Source organism: Podarcis bocagei (assembly GCF_964188305.1).
Source record: "Podarcis bocagei genome assembly, chromosome: 8".
Lineage (NCBI taxonomy): Eukaryota > Metazoa > Chordata > Lepidosauria > Squamata > Lacertidae > Podarcis > Podarcis bocagei.
Window position 1 is genome coordinate 93,671,040 of NC_138133.1, and position 24,016 is coordinate 93,695,055.

At 53.5% G+C, this 24,016-nt stretch overlaps 2 protein-coding genes across 4 annotated transcripts in view; both read left to right on the forward strand.

Moving 5' to 3' along the window:
• Positions 1–8,364, forward strand: part of FAM83H (family with sequence similarity 83 member H) — a 28,287-nt gene extending 19,923 nt beyond the window's left edge. For both annotated transcript variants that reach the window (XM_081205426.1, XM_081205427.1), the window contains exons 3-5: positions 280–444; positions 1,488–1,612; positions 2,830–8,364. In XM_081205426.1, the coding sequence (XP_081061552.1) occupies positions 280–444; positions 1,488–1,612; positions 2,830–5,443 (2,904 nt within the window). In that variant the 3' untranslated portion in view covers positions 5,444–8,364. The remainder of the gene's footprint in view (positions 1–279; positions 445–1,487; positions 1,613–2,829) is intronic.
• A 2,532-nt stretch (positions 8,365–10,896) lies between these two features.
• Positions 10,897–23,678, forward strand: MAPK15 (mitogen-activated protein kinase 15). Of its 2 annotated transcripts, none has more exons than XM_081205439.1 (14): positions 10,897–11,045; positions 11,225–11,323; positions 11,858–11,887; positions 13,171–13,261; positions 14,402–14,532; positions 14,872–15,035; positions 16,236–16,375; positions 17,014–17,071; positions 17,226–17,363; positions 17,572–17,677; positions 19,320–19,584; positions 21,746–21,900; positions 22,363–22,509; positions 23,054–23,678. In XM_081205439.1, exons 1-14 carry the CDS (start codon positions 10,974–10,976, stop codon positions 23,276–23,278), a joined length of 1,821 nt encoding a protein of 606 aa, XP_081061565.1. In that variant the 5' UTR covers positions 10,897–10,973; the 3' UTR covers positions 23,279–23,678. The 2 variants fall into 2 exon arrangements, with proteins under 2 accessions (XP_081061565.1, XP_081061566.1); XM_081205440.1 differs by having other exon boundaries at positions 22,366–22,509.
• Positions 23,679–24,016: the final 338 nt, after the last annotated feature.

A 24,016-nucleotide genomic window follows, 5' to 3' on the forward strand; every position in this document is an offset into this window, starting at 1 on the left:
TTATTATCGGTAGATCCTCCTTTTGTTATTAACGTTTTGCTATTGACATTTCCAAAAACAAAGCCTTCCACACCCAAGGGGCCCAGCAGAGAAGGCCCCCCTGCTTCCTGTGAGCTCTGGCTCTGGCCAGGGAATGGGAGGCCAAGGGCTGGTGCGGGAGAGAGGGGCTGAGCCCTGCCAGGGCACCTGAGGCTGCTCCCAGGAAGTCAGTCCTCTGGCTTCCCAAGATGGAAAGAGAGTCCTGTGAGGTGTTAACCTGCCCTTTTGCCTTCCCTCCAGGTGGTTGCCATAGTGATGGACGTATTCACTGATGTGGACCTGCTGGGCGAAGTGCTTGATGCTGCAGCCCGCAGGGTTCCTGTGTACATCCTGCTGGATGAGATGAATTCCCAGCTCTTCCTGGACATGGCAGCCAAGTGCAGAGTCAACCTCAACTACGTGGAAGTAAGCACAGCAGGAGGGGGCAGGGGCTCCCATGGGGCCACGTGGCACTAGGACACAGGGTGCAATTTTGCGCCCCTTTGGTACCCCAAAACCCAAGCCCCCCAAACAGTGCAGGCAGCTCTGAGAACACCAGGAGATCAGGCCCAGGGGAGCCCATGGGGTCCAGCATCCTGCTCTCACAGTGGTTGACCACAAGCGAGACCCGAGCACGGCCACACTCCCTTCCTGGGGTCTCCAGCAACTGGCATTCAGAAGCATTGCTGCTTCCAGCTCTGGAGGCCAAGCTGAGCCGTTGTGGCTCTAGAATCATAGAATGGTTGAGCTGCAGAGATAGAAGGACCCTGAGAGTCATCCAGTCGATGGCCCTTGTGGTCTCTTCCAACTCTATGATTCTATGATTCAGTCCAGCCCCTGCAATGCAGGAATCTCAGCTGAAACATCCCTCACAGGTGGCCACACAACCTCTGCTTAAAAACCGCCAAGGAAGAAGAGTCCACCACCTTCTGAGGGAATGTGTTCTGCTGTCAAAAAGTTCTTCATAAGGTTTAGTTGGAATCTCCCTTCCTGTTGGTTTGAATCCATCCGTTCGGGTCCTGACCTTTGGAGCAGCAAGAAACAGTTTGTTCCATCTTTCATGCGACAGCCAGGAGCCATCAGTTGCCCTCTCCTCCTCCAGGAGTTTGTCCGTTCCTTGTTTAAAGCTATCTAGGTTGGAGGCTGTCGCTATCCACGGTTTTAACAGTGCTCTGCAGGAAGAAGGACTTCTTTTTGTCCTGAATCTTCCAACATTCAGCTTCACTGGGTGTCCATAAGTAGAAGCTCTATGAGAGAGTGGAGGAAGCCATGCAGCAACGCACGCACGCACGCACACACACACACACACACACACACACTGATTCCTGCATTGCAGAGGGTTGGATTAGATGACCCCAGGGATCCCTTCCAACTCTGCCTCTTTGGAGCCTGCAGCTGAACGGCCTGTGTTGGGCGGAGCAGTGGCTGCCTTGGGGATTTTGCTGCCTGATACTTCTCTTGCCTTGCAGTTCCTCCGGGTGAGAACAGTTTCCGGCCCCACCTACTACTGTCGCACTGGGAAGTCCTTCAAGGGGCACGTGAAGGAGAAGTTCCTGCTGGTGGATTGCATGGTGGTACTGAGCGGGAGTTACAGGTGAGTGGAGGGCAGGTGAGCAGGGCAGAGGCCACAGGTGGCTTGACTCCTTCCTGCTGCAACAGACTTCAGCTGAGACGGCCGCCTGGCCAATTGAGGGCTGTGATGAGCCTTAGGAGGGAGGAGGAAGTGCAAATGGCCACCCAGCTGCCCCACAGGAGGAGCCTTGGGGTGGAGAGGGCCAGCCATGGGTGGGGAAGCTGGCCAGGATCCTAAGTCAGGAGGGCAAGCAGAAATCCATCCACTCTTGGAGCAACTGGGCCTTGCAGCAAACTTTGGATGTCCAGGCGGAATCTCTCAAGGCAGAGCAGGAGTCAGGCATTTCCCATTCCCCTTGCTGGGCCAGAGCTCTTTGGGTTACAGTAGTGGGGAGGCCCTGTCCAGTTCCCACAGAGACCTTATGGAGGATGGGGGGGGGGTTCATAAGAGAAATAGCAGAAGTAGGTCTGCCTTTTGCTGTTGCAGGACTCCAGTTCTCATTGCGCGGCCTTGGGCTTGGATGTGACTCGCACAAACAACCCGTCCCGACTGTAATTCTCCTTAGATTATAAGGCTCTGGCTTTGTACGTTCTTATGTGGAATAGTTACAGATAGGTAGCCGTGTTGGTCTGCCATAGTCAAAATAAAAAAATTCCTTCCAGTAGCACCTTAAAGACCAACTAAGTTAGTTCTTGGTATGAGCTTTTGTGTGCATGCACACTTCTGAAGTGTGTGTATCTGAAGAAGTGTGCATGCACACGAAAGCTCATACCAAGAACTAACTTAGTTGGTCTTTAAGGTGCTACTGGAAGGAATTTTTTTATTTTGCTTATGTGGAATAGTTATATTCTGCCTTTTAATTTGAAAGACCATCCAAAGGAATTTCAGCATTAATACAACATCACTAACAAGTAGACATTATTCTGCTTAAAAGCAGGCACTGCTCAAGGCCCTCTGGAACTAGAGGCAACCAGCAAGATATTAAAGGGAAACGGCAGCAATAAGGAGCCCTCCCCCCAATTCCAGGCCATTGAAGGCACAGGCAGAGTTATTTTAACCTGGCACCTGATATCTCTGGGGAGGGAGTTCCACAAAGGGGATGTCACCCTCTGGAAGTGGTGCCCACAGTATCCTGTGGGTACAGGGAGGAGGAGGAGGAGGCATCTCGCGCCTGCCCTGCGAGGCAGAGTGGCCACTCACAGCAGTAACGTGCCCATCTCTTGCCTGCTTCTCCACAGCTTCATGTGGTCGTTTGAGAAGATCCACCGGAGCATCGCTCACATCTTCCAGGGAGAGTTGGTGGCCAGCTTTGACGAGGAGTTCCGCATCCTCTTTGCCCAGTCAGACCCGCTGGTTCCTCCTGCCAATGTCCTGATGAAGGCTCCAGAGAGCTTCATGGCACCCTTTGGCATGCCGCCCTACGGCAGCAACCTGCCCCTCTTCCCCAAGAAGCACCCCCTGCTCTTCCCCCGGGAAGACAACCTTTTCTCGCCGCTGATGGATAGGGTTGACCCAGACAGGTACTTCCTGTCCTCCTTCAGAAGAGACGACATGCTGCGCCACACCTTGGAAGGGTCAGCGATGCGGATGTATTCCAAGAAGGTGGAGATGGAGAACTCCCAGCTGGACCCCATCCGGGGCTTTCTCCGCTCGAAGCAGCTGGAGATGGACTCCTTCAAAAGGCACAGCTTTGCAGAAGGCACCTTTGAGAACTTTGCTTCTTCAAAGCAGTTTTCCAGGCAGATGTTCATGAACAATTTGGATGATTTTAAAATTCAGTCCAGCCATTTTCAGAAAGACCAGTTCTACCAGTATCAGTTTGAGCATCCTCACGGTGCCAGCAGGCCCCAGGGGCTCTTCGAGAGAATAAGGGGAGGCAGGCCCGGGTTCAACGAAGCGGAGGATTACGCCGACGGCTTCCGGTGCCCGGAAGTAGAATCCGGTTTCCCCCAGGAGGGCTACCCTCTGCGGCTGGACTATGTGCCTTCCAATTCCTCCAAGGAAGTGAGACATGGCTCTGACCAAGTGAATGTGGCTGGGAATGGCCCTCTTGGGCTGCCCTCATTCCGGACACAGAACATGGGGCAAAAGTTCATGTGCCAGACCTCCCCAACCCAGAAGCAGAGCCTGGAACAAAGGCTGTTCCTGCAGGACCAAGACCAGGATTCAGATCAAGGCAAGAAAGTGCAAGAGAACCGAGCTGGCCTGCGCAACTGGAGAATTTCCTCCTACCTGAGTGGGTGCCAGTCTGACCCAGGAGAGGAGGGTCTCCCGACGCCCATGGAGTCAGAGGCCTACAACGAGGTGCTTGGCCCCACAGAGCCCCTCCCACGGTTCCCCAGTGATCTCCTCCCCTCTTTCAAAGCCCCACTGCCACTTTCAGGAGCTGAGAGGCCAGCTGAGGAGGCCTCTTTGGTGAAGCAGGATCCCTTCAGGAGCAGGATCAACCCCTTGATTCAGAGGAGCTCACGACTCAGGTCATCCCTTATTTTTAGTGCTGCCAAATTGGACCAGCAGAACACGTCGGCTGAGAAAGTCCAGATGATTCAAAAAGAGCAGACATCCAGCGAGGTGACGAAGGACAGCGAGACAGTCAAGACCACCACCGCCTCCAAAGTAGCTGAGCTACTTGAGAAGTATAAGACAGTGGGCAAAGACTCAGAAAGTACGACCGTCAGTCACACAAAGGCCATGTCCTCTTTCCTGCAGGAAGAGTCCCAGAATGCAGAGAGGAAATGCACCAAGTCGGTGCAGTACAAGATCTTGGAGAGCCACGTGTCAGACTCCAAAGACTCTCTTGGCAGCTACAAGTTGCACTTGGAGTCAGATAGGGCATTTGGAGAGTCCACCTCGGCCGGCCAGCTCCCTGACGTGCTTGGCAAGGATCCCATTGCACAGATGAGTGGTAAAACGGACAAGCTCGCTTCTCGGTTCTACCCAATAGAGAACAAGCCCAGTCTTCCAGAGGAGAGCCTCATATTTGTTGGAGAAACTCAGAAACGAGCTCTTGCAGAGAGGAAGGAGAAGCTTTGCTTCAAAGGGGAAGCTCAGAATCTGCCCGAGACAGAATTCAAGAAAGCAGAACAAGCCCAGACTGTGGAAGTTCCCTCCAAGGCTCACGGCTCCAACAGCTCCCTCAATAAGCCAGAGGAAGACGGCGGTAAGCAGGAGCAGAGCCCACGGGAGTTTTTCAGGAAAGGATCTCTCAGGCTAAAGCAGCTGCTGAACCCCAAAGGGGAGAAGAAGCCAGAAGAAGACGCCACCCCTGAGAGCTGGAAGCCAGAGAAGCCGAGTGCAGGAGGCCTCAAGCGGCTGTCCAAAGGTGACTTCCAGGAGGCGATAGAGGAAGAGAAGTCTCCAAAGCCGGCTCCTTCCCCCCTTGTCCCCAAAGGCAGCCAGTCCCCTCAGCATCGGTTTCCCTCATCCACAGCCAATGTCCTCTACAGCAGCAACCTCCGGGATGACACAAAGGTCATTCTTGAGCAGATTTCTGCTAACAGCCAGAAGAACCGAGCGGAGCTGGCCAGGCAGCTGCCGAGCTCCAGCAACCCAGAGCTGTCCAAGTCGGCCACCAGCCTGGACCACAGAGCTGAGGAGAGAAGCACCGGGATCTTCCGGTCGGAGAGCTTTGGCAGCCACAGGCGGAATCTGCAGAGGGACCCTTCGGAGGACAGGGACTCCCTCCTGAAAAGGATGGAGAGCATGAGGAAGGAGAAGCGGGTTTACAGCCGGTTTGAGGTCTTCTGCAAGAAGGACGAGCATGGCGAAGAGGAAGGTGAGCCCGATGCCAAAGACAAGAAGGTGGGCAAATTCATGCCCAAGCTCCTGGGCACATTCAAAACAAAAAAGTGACTCTGATGTTGCTGCTCACCTTCACCTCTCTGCTCCAGAACCGCTTTGCCTGGGACAAATGCTGCTGGGAAGCCCTCCTGTCAGGACAGCTGTGTTGACCCCCCCCCCAGCTGTGGAATGGGTTGAGCGGGTGGCTGGGCGGTGGCAGGGGGGCTCTGGGCCCCTGGAGGGGGGGGGACAAAAGGGGCACCAGAAGGCGCTGCTTCAAACCAAACTGTCGGGGGGAGGGGGAGCCCAGCTGACTTGGAGTTCTGTAACCATCTGTCAAAGCAGCTTTCTGTGATAAACTTTCTGCTTCAGTGTCAGGAGTTGGCGGGTGCCAAGCTGCTTTTTGGGTTAAGATCCAGCCTTTCTCTGGCTTAGTGCCAACCTCAGCGAAAGCATCACTGGCCAGTCTACAGCGGCCTTTGCAGCACCAGAAGATGCCTACTTGACCAGCGCTGGGGACCCACCACTTAGCCAGATCTTTCTCAGAGAGATTGTTTCTTCTCTCTTTCTTTCTCTCTTTCTCTCTCTCTCTCTCTCTCTCTCTCTCTCTCTCTCTCTCTCTCTCTTTCTCTCTCTGTGTGTGTGTGTGTAAAGCACTTGAGGGGCTGGGGGTGCCAAGGGGATCTGTGTAAACAGCAGCATTTGCAATTGCAGGGTAGGCTGAGACTTAGGCTGGGTGCTGACTTCCACCACTGCACATGTCGCCATTGCAAGGCAGAAGAGGCTTCCTCCAGGCACTGGCATGAAGAAGCAACCCTGCTGGGCAGGGTGAAGATAGGAAGAGGAGACGACAGTTCTGCTGAAGGACAGGGGCTTTTGCGTCACATAGGTAGCTGCTTCTGCACCACCCTTCTTCTGACACTTCCCCTCCCGCCCCAATCCTGATACCCCCCATTGTCACTCAGGGTTCCCCCAGGCACCCTATTTATTGAGCATCCTCCATCCTGGCTTGCTTCCACAAAGCTCCTGCACAGGAGACAAGGCTGTATCCAGCCTTCATTGGGCATTTGTTCTCATTTGCTTGCTGGGAAGTTATACAACAGTGAGCATCCATCTTGGTTGGTTTAGACATCTTGCTGCTCATCATTCATTCACCTCCCCCCCCCCCATTTTTCAATGGGTTTCCCTATCACTTTCCTAATTGCTCAAAGGCTGCTTTTTCTTTTAAGTGGTGCTGGGGGGACAGAGAGGGGTTTGAATCATTTTAATTGTGCAAAGCTGAATTTACGGCATGAATTGCTCCCATGAGTCTGGAGGTGCGCAGACTCAAGTGGGCTGCTCCATTTCAGACTGCAGGCGGGGCTCACATGATTGAATGATCCTTCATAAGTAAATGTTCTTCCTTCCACATAGAAAATGGCTTGCTGGCTTAGTCTTCCTGAAATGATCGTTGTCTATGTGCAGGGAACCCTTTCCCTGGGAGGAGCATTCACTCCTTTGACCTCCATTCTGAACTGCAGCAGCCAAGATGCGGCTGGCCCACCTGGGGCAGGAACTGCGGCTGAGTGGAAGAGGGCTGCCCCAGGGCAGCGAAGGTCCCTTGTGCCTCCCGTTAGACCAGTCTCAGTGAGCAGCACAGCCAGGAAAGGCTTTGCAGAAAGAGAGGAGGCAAATCAGGCCACGGACAGAAGCAGCCGGCAAGGGGAGCAGACACACAAATCATGTTTAATGGCTGTGGTTCAAGTTGCCCACCCTGCAGGAAGGATTGCCAGCAAGGGGACTCAAGCCAGGTCTTGGCCAGGAATCCCAGCCCCCGTGCAGCAGTGAGGGTCTCATGAAAACCATTGCCCACACATGCTGGACCAGGAGCATTTAAAAGAGGCAACTATTTATGTCCCTGGAATTAAACCAATAGGCATGTAAACCACCACTGCTTTATGAGGATGGTTTTCAGGGTGAGAGCAAAACCCACGCAGGTTGTTAGAAGCTGGCAGCCAACGGGGAGAACCTGGTGTCCCTCCCTTTCCTCCTTGCGCTGCCTCTCTGCATGCTGCCTTTGAAAGACAGGTTCTCTTGGCGAGGAAGCAGAGCAGTACTTCCATGGAAGCATGCAAAGCAGCATTGCCATGTCCCTTTTGGGAGCTGTCACTCCATTACTGCTTCCCCAAACATAAGGGGCCTCTCCCCAAATCTCAGGGTGAGGGGGATGCTACCCGCAAGCATGGGCAGCCACCAGGCTGGAGCATTTCTCATGGTTTCGATTGTATGAACTTGCAAATTCATGGAGGAGAGGAAGGTGACTGCCAGTCAGGAGGGCCGTGTCCCGCCTCCAAGAACCCCAGTTGCCACAGGGAGAGGCTGTTCTGCTCCTGTTCTGCTTGTGGGCTTCCCAGGAGCATCTGCTGGGCCTCTGGAAGGAACCCAGTGCTGGACTGAAGGGCCCCCCCCCCTTTGCTCCATCTCCGCTGCAGGGTTCTCTGTCTCTTCTGGACATCATTGCCTTGTGCCAGGTGCTAGTTGGTTTGGGTTGTGAATCTCTTGGCAAGTGAAGAAACGAAAGAATCAAAGTAGATGATTCCCAGAAGGCTGGGAATATTGCACTGAAGAGCAGAGGGGACCATGAATGACTGCAGACAGGCCCAAGCCTGTGGAGTGTCCTGCGCGACCCTTTGGCTTCATGTGCAGAGCCACAAGCCTCTGCTAGTCCTGAAGCACAGTTTGCCCCTCTCTGTTTGTTGCATCAACTGAAATAGTGTAAGTTGCTTAAAATGCCAACTGGGTAGCATTCAGCTGTCCACTGAAATGTAGAAGCTACTTCTGGAGCAGGGCCCACAGGACTGGCAACTGGAGCAGGTGACAGGCGGAGGCCACCCAGCCGAAGCCACAGCAGAGGGGAGGGGGCACAGAAATACTGTATCAGGAGGGCTGACATTCTGCATTAAAAGCAATAATAAGTTCTGTGACTGGAATAAACTATGCAAATGTACATACAATTCTGGAGTCTGTCATATATTTAGATTGCAGTAACAGGAGAACAAGGGCTCCGAAGCTTGAGTTGTCTTTTGGGATCAAATAATGGGAAGAGTTGTGTGGCTCAGGAATAGGGATGGGGATGGCTGTCGTCCTGCAGGCATGGTTTGATTCTTCATAGAATTGGAAGGGATCCAAGGGTCATCTAGTCCAACCCCTGTAATGAAGGAATCTCAGCTGAAGCATCCATGACAGATAGCCATCCAACCTCTGCTTAAAAACCTCCAAGGAAGGAGAGGGAGACTGTTCCACTATCGAACAGCTCTTACTGTCAGAGCGTTTTTCAGAATACTTAGTCATGATCTCCTTTCTTGTAACTTGAAGCCATTGGTTTGAGTCCTGTCCTCCAGAGCATTCTAGCGCCCATCAGCCCCAGTCTGTCTGGCCAGGGATGATGAGGACCGCAGTTCAGCAATGTCTGGAGGGCCACAGGCTCCCTGGCCCCTGGCTAGGTGAAATGGGAGGGTGGGAGGCTGCACTGCTGGGGAAGGGTCTCCACCTGCAAAGGCCACCTAGTGCATGTTTCTCTGGCACTCCAGTGAGAGCCGCTGATATCCATCCTGAACAAATGAGCTTTTCACTCATGACTGCCCACCCCACCACCGCATCCAAGCTGCAAGTACGGTAAGCTCCTCTGAGACCTTGGCTAGCCTCACACGACTTCTAAGGAGGTGCCAGTGGTGCCCACCCCAAATGCATAAGACAGGATTCAATAGATATTTGTCTCCACTTCAACAGTTAGCATTTCATGCCAACTATAAGAAATCAGATTATGGAGAATGAAATCAAGGAGGCGTTCAAAGGAAGAAGAGTTGTGGCAAATGTGTGTTCTGCTCATGGCAAAATTTCCAGCCCTCCTCAAGGACATGGCCCTGGGGCTTAAGTGGTGCCTGGGACTGGGGTGAGAAGCAGTTGGGGGATTCAAAACTAGCCACAGCGCAGTCCAATTCAACAAGTATTTACTTAGACAACTGGCAAGGAAGTCCAAAGAGACTTTACTTCAGAAGAGGAAACTTCTCAAAAATCAGAAGGTGAAAGGCAAGCAGGTCACAGACACAGATAGGTAGCCGTGTTGGTCTGCCATAGTCAAAATAAAAAAAATCCTTCCAGTAGCACCTTAAAGACCAACTAAGTTAGTTCTTGGTATGAGCTTTCGTGTGCATGCACACTTCTTCAGATACCACACGAAAGCTCATACCAAGAACTAACTTAGTCTTTAAGGTGCTACTGGGAGGTCACAGACCGTGAGGCTTCGGAGTCCTAGTTGCTGGAAACTGCAACAGGGGGACAGATTCTCTTGCACTTGGTCATGCTTGCGGGTTTCTGATTATGGGCGCCTGTGTGGCTACTGTGAGAACAGCATGCCGGACTAGATGGGCCTCCTTTAGCCTGACCCAGCAGCAGACTCTTCTGTAGGGGAGGCTGGTGGCGCTGGAAGGTCATCAGTTTGAATCCTGTTGCTTTGTCCCAGCTCCTGCCAACCTAGCAGCTCCAAAGCATCCCAGCGCCAGGAGACAGGCACTGCTGTGGTGTCCCATTGTGCCAGAAGCGCTTCAGTCCTGCTGGCCCCTTGACCCGGAAGGCTCTGCGGACAAATGCCAGTTCCATCAGCCTGACAGTGGAGATGAGCTCTGCACCCCACAGTCGAATTCAAATGGACTTAACCGCCCAGGGGTCCTGTAAAGGGTAAAGGGACCCCTGACCTTGAGCTTAACCCAGCCCCGGACTCCTGGGAGGAGGCGTTGCTGGGTTTGTTTCTGGCCTGATCCAGCAGGGGCTCTTTGTGTTCCTGAAGATCGGAAGCACTTTGAAAAGGCCTCTTAAAAGATCAAGTATCAAAGGAACACGCTGTCTTTCTCTGTCTCTCTCAAACACACACACAATCGCTGTCAGCCATACGTAAGGCTCTCCATTAAGGACAAGCTCTAAGATAAAGGTAAAGGGACCCCTGACCATTAGGTCCAGTCGTGGCCGACTCTGGGGGTTGTGGTGCTCATCTCGCTTTACTGGCCGAGGGAGCCGGCGTCCAGCTTCCGGGTCATGTGGCCAGCATGACTAAGCCGCTTCTGGCGAACCAGAGCAGCACAGGGAAACGCCGTTTACCTTCCTGCCGGAGTGGTACCTATTTATCTACTTGCACTTTGATGTGCTTTCAGACTGCTAGGTTGGCAGGAGCAGGGACCGAGCAACGGGAGCTCACCCCGTCATTGCGGGGATTCGAACCCTGCTCGGCGAGCCCTAGGCTCTGTGGTTTAGCCCACAGCCCACCCGCGTCCCTTACCTTTACCCCACTATGTACAGGCGGGGGGGGGAGGGGTGTTCACAAGCACAAGAGTAGAGGCTCAGCCGGCAAGGCGAGACTCGAGCCGGGAAGAGCCCGGGACAAGAGGATGCCAGCGCGGCTGAGGAGCAGCGTCAGGGGGCGGGGCGAGAGCGGGCCCTGGAGAGGCTCTCTCGGCGATTGGCGCCCGCGAGGGGTCAGAGGGCGAGGGGCGGGGAAGGACGCTGCGTCCCGCGCACGCGCTCTCCCGCCTCGGCGTTTCCATGGCAGCCAACGGGCCGCCGGGCGAAAATGAGCGCAGCCGCCGAAGTGGAGGAGCAGGTGGCGCGGCGCTACGAGATCAAGCGGCGCCTCGGCAAGGGGGTGCGTGGGGCGGGCGGGGGGGGGTCGCCGCCTGGAGGACAAGCCCCCCTAACCCCCCCTTCTCAGCGCGGGCGGAGCCAGGAGTTCAGAGGCCCCCGCCTTCCTATTGATTAACTTGAGGGGGGCGCTGCCCCCTTTGGCCACGCCCCTGACGCCCCCCTCTTCGCCCCCCCCCGCAGGCCTACGGGATCGTCTGGAAGGCCGTCGATCGCAAGACGGGCGCCGTCGTGGCCGTCAAGAAAATCTTCGACGCCTTCCGGAACCGGACTGATGCTCAGGTGACGCCCACAATTGATGGAGGCGCAGCAGGGGCTCGACCAGATGACCCCCCCGGGTCCCTTCCGGATGCTGTGAGAGGGAGAGAGGCCTATCGCCATAGAGATCGGAAGGGGCTTAAGGGCGCGGGCGCCTGAGGCTTTGGGGCGGCCAAGTGCAGGTGTCGCTCCAGGCAGGGCCTTGATTCGGGCCGGGAGAGTCGTGTATTTTCGCACCCTCTGAGCGAAAGTGACCAGAGGGAGTCGAGGAGGGATGAGAAGGACAGCTGCAGCAGCAGCAGCAGCGTCTTAGAGCTCTTTTTAACAATCCCAAGGCTCAAATAAATAATAATATATTATTATTCTCGCAGTTACTATTGTATATAGAATCGTGGTTATTATTACTAAGTGATAATAATAATCCCCAGCTTGGCAAATATGGCTGCAGGGCATAGAACATGGGGGGCATTGTGGAACGTTGATGTGCTTATTGCATGACTTTACTGGGACCCTGAGAAGCTGCTCCGTCCTCAGCCAATGGTCTGTGTTTCTTTTCAGAGAACCTTCCGGGAGATTATGTTCCTTCAGGTAAGCAATGACTGTCTCTTGGCTTTTGACCCGCGCTTCGGCTTCTCCCAGAATGCCCTTTTGTCTGCATGTCACTGGGGACAACACTGGATTTCTGTGGCTGCACATGTATTTGTTACAGGGAAATTGGAAGGGGGATGAGAGACACACCCCCCCCATGAGCCTTGCCTCTCCACACCAGAGACAAAGAGTCTCCACTACACAAATTTTCACTCACACAGGTACCACAGAGATATTTCCCTGCCTATTACCAAGCTTTTTATGCTTTTGAACTAACTTTCACGTTAAACAAGTACATGATTGACTTGAGTGGTAATTAAAGCAATATACAATCATAGAATCTTAGAGTTGGAAGGGGCCCCCGAGGGTCATCTAGTCCAACCCCCTGCAATGCAGGAACCTCACCTAAAGCATCCATGACAGATGGTCATCCAACCTCTGTTTAGAAACTTCCAAGGAAGCAGAGTCCACAACCTCTTATGGGAGTCTGTTCCACTGCTGAGAAGCTTACTGTCAGAAAGTATTTCCAAATGTTTAGTCGGAATCTCCTTTCTTGTAACTTGAAGCCATTGGTTTGAGTCCTGTCCTCCAGAGCAGGAGAAAACAAGCATGCTCCCTCTTCCATGGGACAGCCCTTGAGATATTTGAAGATGGCTATCGCATCCCTTCTCAGGTTAAACATACCAAGCTCCTTCAACCGTTCCTTATAAGGCTTGGCTTCTAGATCCTTGAGCATCTTGGTCGCCCTCCTCTGCACATATTCCAGCTTGTCAACATCCTCCTTAAATTGTGGTGCCCAGAACTGGACACAGTATTCTCAGAAAGGTCTCTGAAACACCCTCTGTTGTAGCTTTTCCCAACTTGGTGCCCTCCAGATGTTGTTGGAGTCAAACTCCTTTCACCATCCCTGATCATTGCCCAGGCTGGCTGCTGTGGTGGATGGGAGCTGGAGTTCAACAACATCTGGAGTGCACCAGGTTGGGGAAGACCACATTACAATTGTCAAGCATATTCGCTTTGGCAGAATATTTATTACACCAAAGTTGGATTTAGAAAACCATCTTGCTGCAGATGAGTAACCAAGACTTGAGGAGGGTACCTGTGAGTCAGTGCCAGGCTCTTTCGCTGCAGCCGCCAGATGAGTCTTCCTGCATGCAAACAGCGACTCAACCCACAGTCCCAGTGGTGGTTTTCTGTTTAGAGTATGTTGGGCTCTGCCAGCAAGCTCTGTGAAGAGTCCTCAAGAGCAGCCGCCATTGATGGGCAGGTCTTTCTTCCTGCAGGAATTTGGAGAGCATCCAAACATCATCAGACTCTTGAATGTCATCCGAGCTCAGAATGACAAGGACATATACCTGGTTTTTGAGTCTATGGGTGAGTTTTTCCTGACTGTAACTTAGGCTTTCTTCTTGTGGAGAGGACCTTGACAATGAGGAGCAGGAAGCCAGAGTAAAAGTGCATGTTGAGCAGAACATTTTGAGTGCAGGATAAATGCTACCAAGGGAGGGAAGGCTGAAAGCAGCTGACCCACAGGCTTGTAAACAAACAGCCCACCAAGGCCAAAGGGGGAGATGCCAAAAGGAAGGTCCCCTTTGGGTGGCTCTTTGGGAATAGCGAGGGCAGGGCTCCCCCTTCTGTGATCGTGACATGGAGGAGTCTTCCCTGAGTGGGAGGCAGGCACTGCAGAGTCTGTGCTAAGTGTCTGTGTGCGCAACTCAGTCTCACATTGTGAGTGGGGGCTGAGGGGAGCTGTCGCTCTGGTGAACACTTCAATCAGTGGCTCTTTGCTACACACATGAATAGCTAGGAAACAGCTACGTCTGGTGCAAGTATAGTAGCAGCATGGTGGGGGTGTTGGAGTAAACATGGTTAGGGGGCATGAACATCCTGTTACTGGCTATCCATAAGTTATACCTGGGGTGGGGGGAGACCCGTGGATGGTTTACAGGGGGTCCTAATGGATGACCTCTCTCAAGGGGGAAGCAGGGGGAGTGTGGCCCTGTTGCCACTGTTGGATCTCTCAGTGGCCTTTGATGCAATTGACCGCAATACCTCCTGGCATTCCTCCCTGGATTGAGAGCTGGAGGCACTGCTTTACAGTGGTTCCACTCCTACCAGCATGGCTAGTCTAGGAGAGTCTCCTTGGGGCACTGTGTGTCTGCCTCCCAACACCTTAGCTGTGCAATGCCACAGGGCACTATTTTATCCCCAGTGCTATTTAACATCTTCATGAAGGCGTTGGGAGCAATCATCTGGAAGTTGGGGGCACAGGGTCATCACTACACTGATGACACCCAACTCCATTTTGCTGTTAAATCTGCTCACAGGTTGTCATTCAGAGTCCTGGGTTAAGCTCTGAGATATTTGTGACCCTCTTAGCTGAAACGTTTGGGGTAGTCCTTGCAGGCCTGGGTTTGGAGGCGGTCTAGCAGAAGGGCCAGGGTTTGTGGTCTTGGGCTGAATGGTCAAGACAGTGCCAGGCACCCACTGCTTCTCTGCTGTTCCCCGTTTCAGAGACCGACTTGCATGCGGTGATCAAGAAGGGAAATTTACTGAAAGATATTCATAAGTGTTACATCCTGTATCAGCTGTTAAAAGCCACCAAATTCATCCACTCAGGAAACGTCATTCATAGGGACCAGAAGGTACATGTGTGGGAAGGACTTGGGCTCCAGCCATACGTTGAATTAAAGGGGGGGGTGAAATGCTGTAGTGGGTGGGTCTCCCTCGTTCCATTTTCTCTTTTATTACATTATTGCACCTCCTTCCAAACAGCTCAGGATTCATACTTGGTTCTTTCTTTGCCTGTGACGTGGGTTGGTTTGAGAGAGAGTAACTGGCTCTGGATCACCCAGTGCATTCCCTGGGCAAGCAGGAATTGAACTTGGGTGTCCCTGCTTGTAACCTAGGACTCTAACCACCACACGGACAGGATGGCTGATTCTTGTGTTCTTTCACTCCCCTGATACCTTTTCCACATGCAGCCTTCAAACATCCTGCTGGATGCAGACTGCTTTGTCAAGTTGTGTGACTTTGGACTGGCCCGTTCCCTGTGTCAGATCCACCAGGATCACGACAGCCCTGCCCTGACGGAGTATGTTGCTACTCGCTGGTACCGGGCCCCTGAGATTCTGCTTTCCTCTCACAGGTAAGGAGGGTGCCTCAGGAGCCTCGGAGAGGCTGAGGAGCTTGAGTCTGTGGCTGCTATTCACAGCCTCCCATCCTCACTTCCTCGCCTTTGAGACAGGTGAGGCTGTGCAGGGACTGGGCTGGTGCCTGGAGGCAGCGATAGGCAGGCAGGCTGGCTGAGGGCCAACGGATAGAAGCTGAATCTTGGCAAGGCAATGGGAGTGGGGGGTCCTGTGTCAGGGAGTTGGGGAGCCAGCCTGTTCTCAATGGAGCTGCCCACTCCTGAAGTAGCAGCGTGGTGGCTTGGCAGTCCTCCTTGGTCTGGATTTGCCACCGTTGCTCCTCCTGGGTTGAGCTGCCTTTGCCACGCTCTGGTGATCCCTCAGCCGGACTCTTGTCATGCTGGGTGCAATGTGCTGTTGCTGGCTTTGCAGGTGGCATGCCAATCCAGAGCCGTGGCACCTCCCCTTGGGGAGCTGAGCTGGCTGCCTGCTTGCTGTTGGCTCCACATGAGTGTGTTAGTCCCAAACCAAGAGGACCCAAGTCCCTAGAAGTCAGTCTGTTCTCACATTGGCCCAGCCAGGCCTTGCAGTTGGTGGGGCAGGCCATTCAGATGTCCCGTCAATGGGCGTAGCTTGGTGCCCAGTGGTGGTGGACCAGGCCTTCTCTGCAGTGCCCTGACCAGAGGAACTCCCTCCCTCATGGAGATGGTGACCCCCCCTCCCATCTGTCAGAAGGTGAATGAAAATGCTCTTCTTCACACCAGCTTTGTGGTGAGGACTGTGGAAGGAACGTTACAATTAAAGTGCAGCTGAACTGTTTTAATTCTTGAACAGTTTTACTGCTTTTGATTTTATATGTCGCTTCATGATCTTTTGTGCTTTGCCCTGATGAAAGGTGGTCTAGAAAAACAATGAAATACATTTCTTCCTCTGGGGCACTAGTGGCATTGGGGTGCCAGTCCCAAGGGGCACTGGCAAGTCCAGATCCAGCCCCAAAGTACCCCTTGTTTGGTGGGGGCCTGAAGTGAGCAACGTTTTGCCAGTACACAAACACCAGGGAATAGGAGTGATGTGGAAGGAAGAAAGGGAAAGGAAGAAAGCAGGATCAAGCACATCTTCAGGGCATCAGGTCTGGATGTCTGTGTTGAGGGATGCCAGGAGCCCTTGGATGTCTGACCCTTGAGGCCCAACATGGATGTCTTCTTCCTTGCTTGCAGCTACACGAAGGGTGTGGACATGTGGAGCCTGGGCTGCATCTTGGGCGAGATGCTCCTGGGGAAGCCTCTCTTCCCTGGCACATCCACAGTCAACCAGCTAGAGCAGATTCTGCGTGTTGTTCCTGCTCCCTCCCCAGAAGGTGAGAAGGTTTCGCGGAGGAGGAGAGCCAGCTCAAGGAAAGGGGGACCTTTGGAAGTTCTGTGGGTGCTGCCGAGAGTGTGGCAAAGGAGTGAAAAGGTGCCAGCCCCCTTTCTGGCTGCAGCTACAGAACTATATTTTGAAGCCAGCACCAAAAGAAATCAGGTCCATGTGGGACTGCCCTTAGGGCTGCTGGTGCAGAATGTGACGGCTAGACTGCTGATGGGGAGATCTGGTTGAGAGCATGTGACACCCTTGTTAAAAGAGCTGCACTGGCTGCCCATATGCTACCCAGAGAGATTCAAGGTCCCTGAAGTACTTTGGTCCAGGGTGCCTCAGGCATCGCCTGAACCCTTAGAACCCAGCTCAGTCACTGAGATCATATGCAGGAACATCTGTGGTCATTCCATGAACTGGTGAGGCTAATTTTGCAACACCTGTGTCATTGGCCCAGTCCTGAGGGGCTGGTTGACTCCCAGGGCCCACCTCTGCAGCCCTGCGCTCCTGCTGCTGCACTGTGTGTGGTGTTCCGCTGGGAAGGAGGGAGAGAGCAAGCAGAGGAGGGGTGAGCGGCACTTCCCTGGCTGAAGCGCCTGCCTCCCGTCCTGGTGAGGTTGACTGACTGCCTTGCTGTTGCAGATGTGGCTGCCTTCCACTCCGACTACAGAGCCTCCATTATCGGCCGACTGAGCTGCCAGTGAGTGTCTTGTCCTTCCCTCCCGTTCAGGGTGGGGGCTTGAGCAGCCAGTTGCTCACGGTCCTGCTGAGAACACGCCCTCCAGGGCTGGGTGGGGTGGTCTGTATGTTGCTTGCAGGTGGGGAGCTGCTGTGTGCCTTTTCTCCATCTGCAGGCCACAGGTGGCTTTTGAGGAGCTTCTGCCCACCTCCACCCCCACCCAAGCCCTGGATCTTCTGAAACGGCTCCTGGTATTCAACCCTGAGAAGCGACTGACGGCGGAACAGGCATTGGAGCACCCCTACGTGCGACGGTGAGTGTCTTGAGGACTGGCTTGCAGTGGAGGCATCTTGGCCTGTGTTGGGTGGGGGGTTGCCCATCTTCTGAAGGGTCAGACAGACATGCTTGGGCAAGTTGCAGCCCATGGGCCAGCTGGTCAGATCCTGGTGCTTGGCCGAGGGCCAGCGTCTCTCCTTGGTGCCAGTCGAAAGATCTTGTCTCACTCCGTGTGCTCTTGGCAGGTTCCACTGCCCCAGCAAAGAGCCTGCTCTTGACTACAGTGTGGTCCTCCCCCTGGATGATGATGTGCAGCTCTCTGTGGCTGAGTATCGCAATAAGCTCTATGAGGTAAGACTCCTCGTGCACCCCTAAGACTGAATGGGCTGCTGGCGCCCTTGACCTGTGGTCACCACGGCATCCTCCAAAGGGACTTGGGTGGGTAACTACTGTGCATGCCAACATTGTGCATGGCTTTTCTGGCATGTGCAGCCTCTGCTGAGTCTCCAGCAGAAAGGAGTTCCAAGAGTTGAGGGGCAGCCACTGAGAAGGCCTCCTGCAGGTCCGCCTCTGTGCTTAGCCCCAGCAGGTCAGGGGGTGGAAATGAGCCTAGGGCACTTTGGCCCATCTAGCTGCCTACCCTGACAGGCCCCATCACCTGTCTTCTTCCTGGACCTTTGCGGTTGAGATGAAGCGTGCACCAGACCTTTTCTTCCTCTTGCTTAAACCTGCTTGAACTGGTCTTTTCCTGCCACAAGTTTCTTCTGCTCAATATTCCTAGCATCACATGAGTTGGGAGAAATCCAGGTCATCTAGGCTGTCCCCTCTCTGCTCAGTGGAATGGTTACCTGTCCTCTCCTTAAGTATTTCCACTGTCAATGCATTACTGTACCTGCCATCAAATTTGCAGATGACACCAAACTGGGAGGGGTGGCTAACACCCCAGAGGACAGGATCACACTTCAAAACGACCTTGACAGATTAGAGAACTGGGAGAAATGTAAAGTATTGCACTTGGGCAAAAAAAATGAGAGGCACAAATACAAGATGGGGGACACCTGGCTTGAGAGCAGTACATGTGAAAAGGATCTAGGAGTCTTGGTTGACCACAAACTTGACATGAGCCAACAGTGTGACGCGGCAGCTAAAAAAGCCAATGCAATTCTGGGCTGCATCAATAGGAGTATAGCATCTAGATCAAGGGAAAATAAAAAAATTCCTTCCAGTAGCACCTTAAAGACCAACTAAGTTAGTTCTTGGTATGAGCTTTCGTGTGCATGCTACTTTAAGGTGCTACTGGAAGGAATTTTTTTATTTTGACTATGGCAGACCAACACGGCTACCTATCTGTAACTACGGTAGATCAAGGGAAGTAATAGTGCCACTGTATTCTGCTCTGGTCAGACCTCACCTGGAGTACTGTGTCCAGTTCTGGGCACCACAATTCAAGAAGGACACTGACAAACTGGAACGTGTCCAGAGGAGGGCAACCAAAATGGTCAAAGGTCTGGAAATGATGCCTTATGAGGAACAGCTAAGGGAGCTGGGCATGTTTAGCCTGGAGAAGAGGAGGTTAAGGGGTGATATGATAGCCATGTTCAAATATATAAAAGGATGTCACATAGAGGAGGGAGAAAGGTTGTTTTCTGCTGCTCCAGAGAAGCGGACACGGAGCAATGGATCCAAACTACAAGAAGGAAGATTCCACCTAAACATTAGGAAGAACTTCCTGACAGTAAGAGCTGTTTGACAGTGGAATTTGCTGCCAAGGAGTGTGGTGGAGTCTCCTCCTTTGGAGGTCTTTAAGCAGAGGCTTGACAACCATATGTCAGGAGTGCTCTGATGGTGTTTCCTGCTTGGCAGGGGGTTGGACTCGATGGCCCTTGTGGTCTCTTCCAACTCTTCTATGATTCTATGATCCAGCGAAAGAAAGTTCTTATCTGCTCTTGCCATACTAGTGATTTGAAACCTGATCCGATCTTCTTCTTTGCAGATGATCTTGGAAAGGAGGGCCAGGAACCGCCACCCTCAAAAGCATCAGCAGCCCCAAAATGAGAACCTCCAGCCCAGTCCCCCTCCCAAAACGCGCTGTGAGGCACAAGGGGTGTCACCGCCCCTCCCATCAAGGGGCTCCCCCCAGTTGTTGGCACCTTGTGAAGCTTCCCAGCAGAGGGCAAAGGAGACCAGGAGCCTTGGCCGCCTCAGGCCTGGGATCACACACCCCCTGTGCAGTCCCGCCAGCCACATGACCAGCCACGGTAGGTGTCCCCTTGCAACTGTGCCTTTGGCTGGGGTGAATGGGACGGACACAGTGCCCCAGAGCACCTTCCTCCGGCTTGTGAGGCTGAGAGAGGCGGGTGGAGAGGGGGAGGACTGGGGGGCTCCAGCCGTCCCCAGCCAGCTTCCACCACGAGGTTGTGCTTGAAAAGCCTCCAGCCACAGGGTTTCTGTGAGGCCAGGAAATAGAGGGGGGCAGCTGAGCGGTATCCCAGGACTCCCACTAGTCAAAGGCTATTGAGGGAGGAATTTGTCATACTTGTGGAGGAAAACCTTAAACACGTTGCAGAGTTCCCCAAAATAGACCAGAGGCAATAGTACTTCATTCAGCAGAGCTTTCCTTGTGCAAAGGCAAATATAGCATAATGGCTATCAAATCCAATACAATCAGGATTGGCTCAGTCCATGCAAAATCCAGTTGCAGCATTTATAAACTTAGCACATAATAAGACTAAACCTTAGCACTAAGCATCCTATGTACAGAAACAGAAACACCACACCAGAAAGAAGAGAGAGAGAAGAGAAAAGAAGAGTAAAACCCAGGCTCCTTCTGGCCTATATTTATAGTCAGCATGACCTTAATTGGAAGAGAACTAATTCAAAGCAGCTGTACTCAGCTTCTCTGAAGGTATAACCCAAACAATAATTAACCCTTCTGCCTCTTCTTCTCACACACAGAGAAGCTTCTAGTAGCTTCTAGAATTAATCAGAATACAAAAAAGGAAAGATCTTTACAAATGAGATCAATACTTTCTGCACTAAGAAATGCAAACTGACAGAATTGGCTTGCCTTCTAGGGTAGGAAAGGCTCACTGGAAGGAGGAGACCAGGAGCAGAGGGTGCCTGGGGGGGGGGTGCAAAAAGAACACCTGCACCTCAGGAAGCCTTGCCCTTGTCCTGTCTGGGCATCTCTAGTGCCAGGAGAAGCTCGGGGTGGGCGTTCTGGCAGGACAGGCTGTGATGAGTTTATTGGCAGGCTTTATCTCGTCCTTTTATTCTGTTTAGTGTAATAATTCAATTGTGTGTCTGTTAGCAGAGTGCAAATTTTAAAAGTGAAATAATGTGTCAGGGCTGCCACTCAGTCCCAGCTCACATAGGACCACGCTAGCCAGCGTTCAGGTTAAAAGAGTCTTTATTGGATTACAGGTTCCATTTCCAAACTGCAATGTGCAGCCCTACTTCTTCTAGGTCAGACCGGCGAAGACCCGTCTGAGTCTCCGCCTCTAGCACACCAGCTTAATACCCTAGCCTTGCTCCACCTCCTGCGCCTTTCCTTCCGTCTCTGGGTCCTTCTGCCCCCCGGGGTCTCTTCTTTCCTACTCTCTTCTGACGCGGACCCCCCTGACCCTTCCGCCTCCTTGCGGCGGGCTTTGGGACCTGGCTCACTCTCTGGGCTGCTTACTGCGCCAGCTTCCGCTACATTTGAACTTGGCGCGCGCGCCCAACTCTCCACCTTCCTCTTGATCGTTTCGTCGCTCCCCGAGGTGGGCGTGACTACTCCTGACTCATGCCCTCCCTCCTTCTGAAAGCCTCCGGAACCCGATATCTGGTCCCCTTCCTCCCCGCTGCTCCCGGCTGGGTACGTGGGTCCCGATCTCCAACTGCTGCTCTCTGATCCCTCTCTGGACCCTTCTTCCTGGGGTGTCCCCCTGTTTTCCCCCCTTGCTCTGACCGCTGGCGCTCCCTTCTGGGAATCCTCGGACTCACTGGATAAGCTCGGCGATCTCGGTTCGTCATCCCCACTCATCTTTCCTTCGTATTCCTCCCCCTCGCTCTCTGTCTCCTCCCTTCTCTGCGTCTCTGCTCCTGAACCCCTGACATAATGCTATAGGGATTTCCCCACTGGCTTGGCTTTCTGGGTTGCCTGATCTGCCTTACAAAGATCTTGGGGTTCCTGCTGACCACCAAGACCCCCCATCTTTCCTCTGCCAGCCCAGGAAGGACCTTTGCTCAGGCTTGCTCAGAATAAGTTGCTTGGATGCCATCGTCCTTTGCCAAAATAGCAAAGGTGGTGCCCAATGGAGAGCCAAGAGAGGAGCCTCCCCCAGCCCCCAGTGGATCATTCCAGTCTGCTTGGGGCACTGAGCCTTCTCTGTGGCCTTTTCCTTCCTGAGTGTTGTGATTCAGGCTCTCTCATTTCAGCACATAGCCTGGCTCCCAGCAACATGGCCAGGAATCGCTCTGCACCACTCCTGCAGCAGCCGGCTGCTGCCCTCAGCCAGAAAGTGGGGAAGCAGGCGCTCGCCGTACCAGCCAGCAGCCCACCCCCGGCAGCAGCTCCTCAGACTATCCATGGCGTGAGTAACTTGGTTGTTATCTTCCTCTTCTTCCAGTGCGCAGCCCCTTCAGAGCAGGCGGCCAGCTGGCCAGCTGCAGGAGCCACGCACAAAGCAGCTCTCCAGCAACACTGACACTCCAGCTGCTGCAGAATGAGCCCACCTGCCTCCCTCTCTCCCCCAACCCACCCCTACCATGCTAGAGAGGCAAGGGAGATGCAATGAGGTCTCCGTCTCTTGGGCTCACTGCCTCCTAAATGCCAAGCCGCTTCTCCAAAGCCCTTCTGCCCCAGCACACGGCCCCACCTGCAGCATGGGGGTCATGAAGCAGGAGGGTGTATGGGTGGCGAGGGGCAGCTTGATCCTTTCTCAGTGATGGCCGTTGTTATGGGAAATCTCCTCCCAGTTGCTGCAGCTGCTTTGCTTCCCCCTTCTCTACTCTTGAGTCAGGCAGGGTTCAGACTCCACTTGGCTTTGCTTCAGCAGGTGCCCAAAGGCCTGGAGGTGGGGAGAGGCCCGGCAGCCTCCTTCCCCAGGCCCCTTTCACTGTGTGCTCAAGCCCAGGAGGCGGCTCTTCACCACCACCTGATGAGGAAGGAGGGCTCCCCCAGGAAGGCGGCTGCTGGCCTGGTGAGTGAAATGGAGCCTCTTTCCTGCTCCCCCCCCCCCAACACTTCGTTCCTAGCTTGGGGTCCTTGTGTGAAAGGAGCCGCTAGACCAAGAGCTCAACCAGCCAGGTGGGCTGCAGGTGGAGTGGGCAGTCAGGGTGGGCTACAGGTGGATCTGGGGAAAGGCTGGAAGTTGATTCCTGATTGCTTCTAAGGCTGGGAGAGCTTTGTGCAAAGCAGGCAGGGGTGAGGAACTGAAGAAGGCAGACTATGCTCCTCTATGTAGACAAGCAACCGGTTTGACAGGCCTGGGACTCCAGCCGTGACCGTGGCTGCAGCTGACTCCTCTGACACTGGGCTGCTTATAAGGTGCAGCTGTCTGGCCAGCTCCAGCTCTCCAGTCCAAGACTGGTCAGGAAGCAAAGGGGCTGAGTCTTGGGAGCCGCCGGGTTCAGCTCAGACCTTTCCAGTTGTCCCAAATGGTCTGTTGAGGGATGCTCCCTGTCCCACCAAGTGTTCCTGCTCCCATCTGCAGTGCCCCCACAGCTCTCCTGTCTCTTTTGCAGAATCCAGGGAGCTCCGAGGTCCACAGCAGGGAAGCTCGCTCATTTCTTAAGCCCAGTAAGAAGATGTTCCGGGCTACAGCAAACGTGGGAATGGCTGGGGACCCAAAGGCCTGCCTGGGCAGTTACTCCCAGTCCTATGGGACCATCTGCAAGTCTGCTCTTCAGAGTCTGCCTGTATCAGACACTTGCCAGCAGGCAATAGACCACAACACCCAGCAGCTTTGACCTTCCCAGCCCAGCTCAGCCTGCTCCCAAACTGCAGAGCCAATCCTGCAACTGCCCAGGGCCTGAAAGGGGGAGGGAGGGAAGACGGGCAACGCCTACCCTGCCACTCAGGACAGTTGAGCAGGGTGCTCTTGCTGCAGCACAGTCTCTGCTCCCCTGACTAAGACCTGCTTCTCTTCCCCATTTCAAGCCCTGAGTGTAAAACCACTCTGGGAACCACCAGAGACAGAGAAAGTGCTGGCTGAGACCCCTGACCCTCCTCCCTGTGTGCCTTTGGGGTCCTGGGCCACCTGCCAACGCCTTTCTGCACTCTCCTCTCTGTGCCCATGGCTACAGCCTGTGGACTTATTCTTGTAAGGGTTTTTAATAAAAGGAGTCTTTTAAAAACATCTTAAAATAATCCATAAGAAAGGACTCTTTCTTGGTTATCTGCTGTAGAGGGGAATAAATACAATAATTTTGATTTCTGCTCTAAGGCTGAACAGCTGGAGCTGTCGCCACCCCCCCGCCTGCAGCATTTCTGGGTGTTGGTGCATCTGGATTCTGAACTGCTATTTGTGTGTGTGCAGAGGGACAATGTCCAGGGGGAAAACATGCCCCAATAGTGAACCACAAACTTCCCACAGGAAATCAATTGCTCCTCCATTACACTGAATTTTCTTTTTAATTGTTAGCTGTTTGGTTATTATTTTAATAGAAAAGCAAGGTACAAGTAATTCAGCTAAACTGAGTGTGCCC

Excerpts from the sequence above, each read along its gene's own strand:
- MAPK15 (XM_081205439.1), top strand. The coding sequence starts at position 10,974 with ATGAGCGCAGCCGCCGAAGTGGAGGAGCAGGTGGCGCGGCGCTACGAG. Across the intron at positions 15,036-16,235 it reads ATTCTGCTTTCCTCTCACAG|CTACACGAAGGGTGTGGACA; the intron begins GTAAGGAGGGTG and ends CCTTGCTTGCAG. Across the intron at positions 21,901-22,362 it reads CTCCTCAGACTATCCATGGC|CAGGTGCCCAAAGGCCTGGA; the intron begins GTGAGTAACTTG and ends GCTTTGCTTCAG.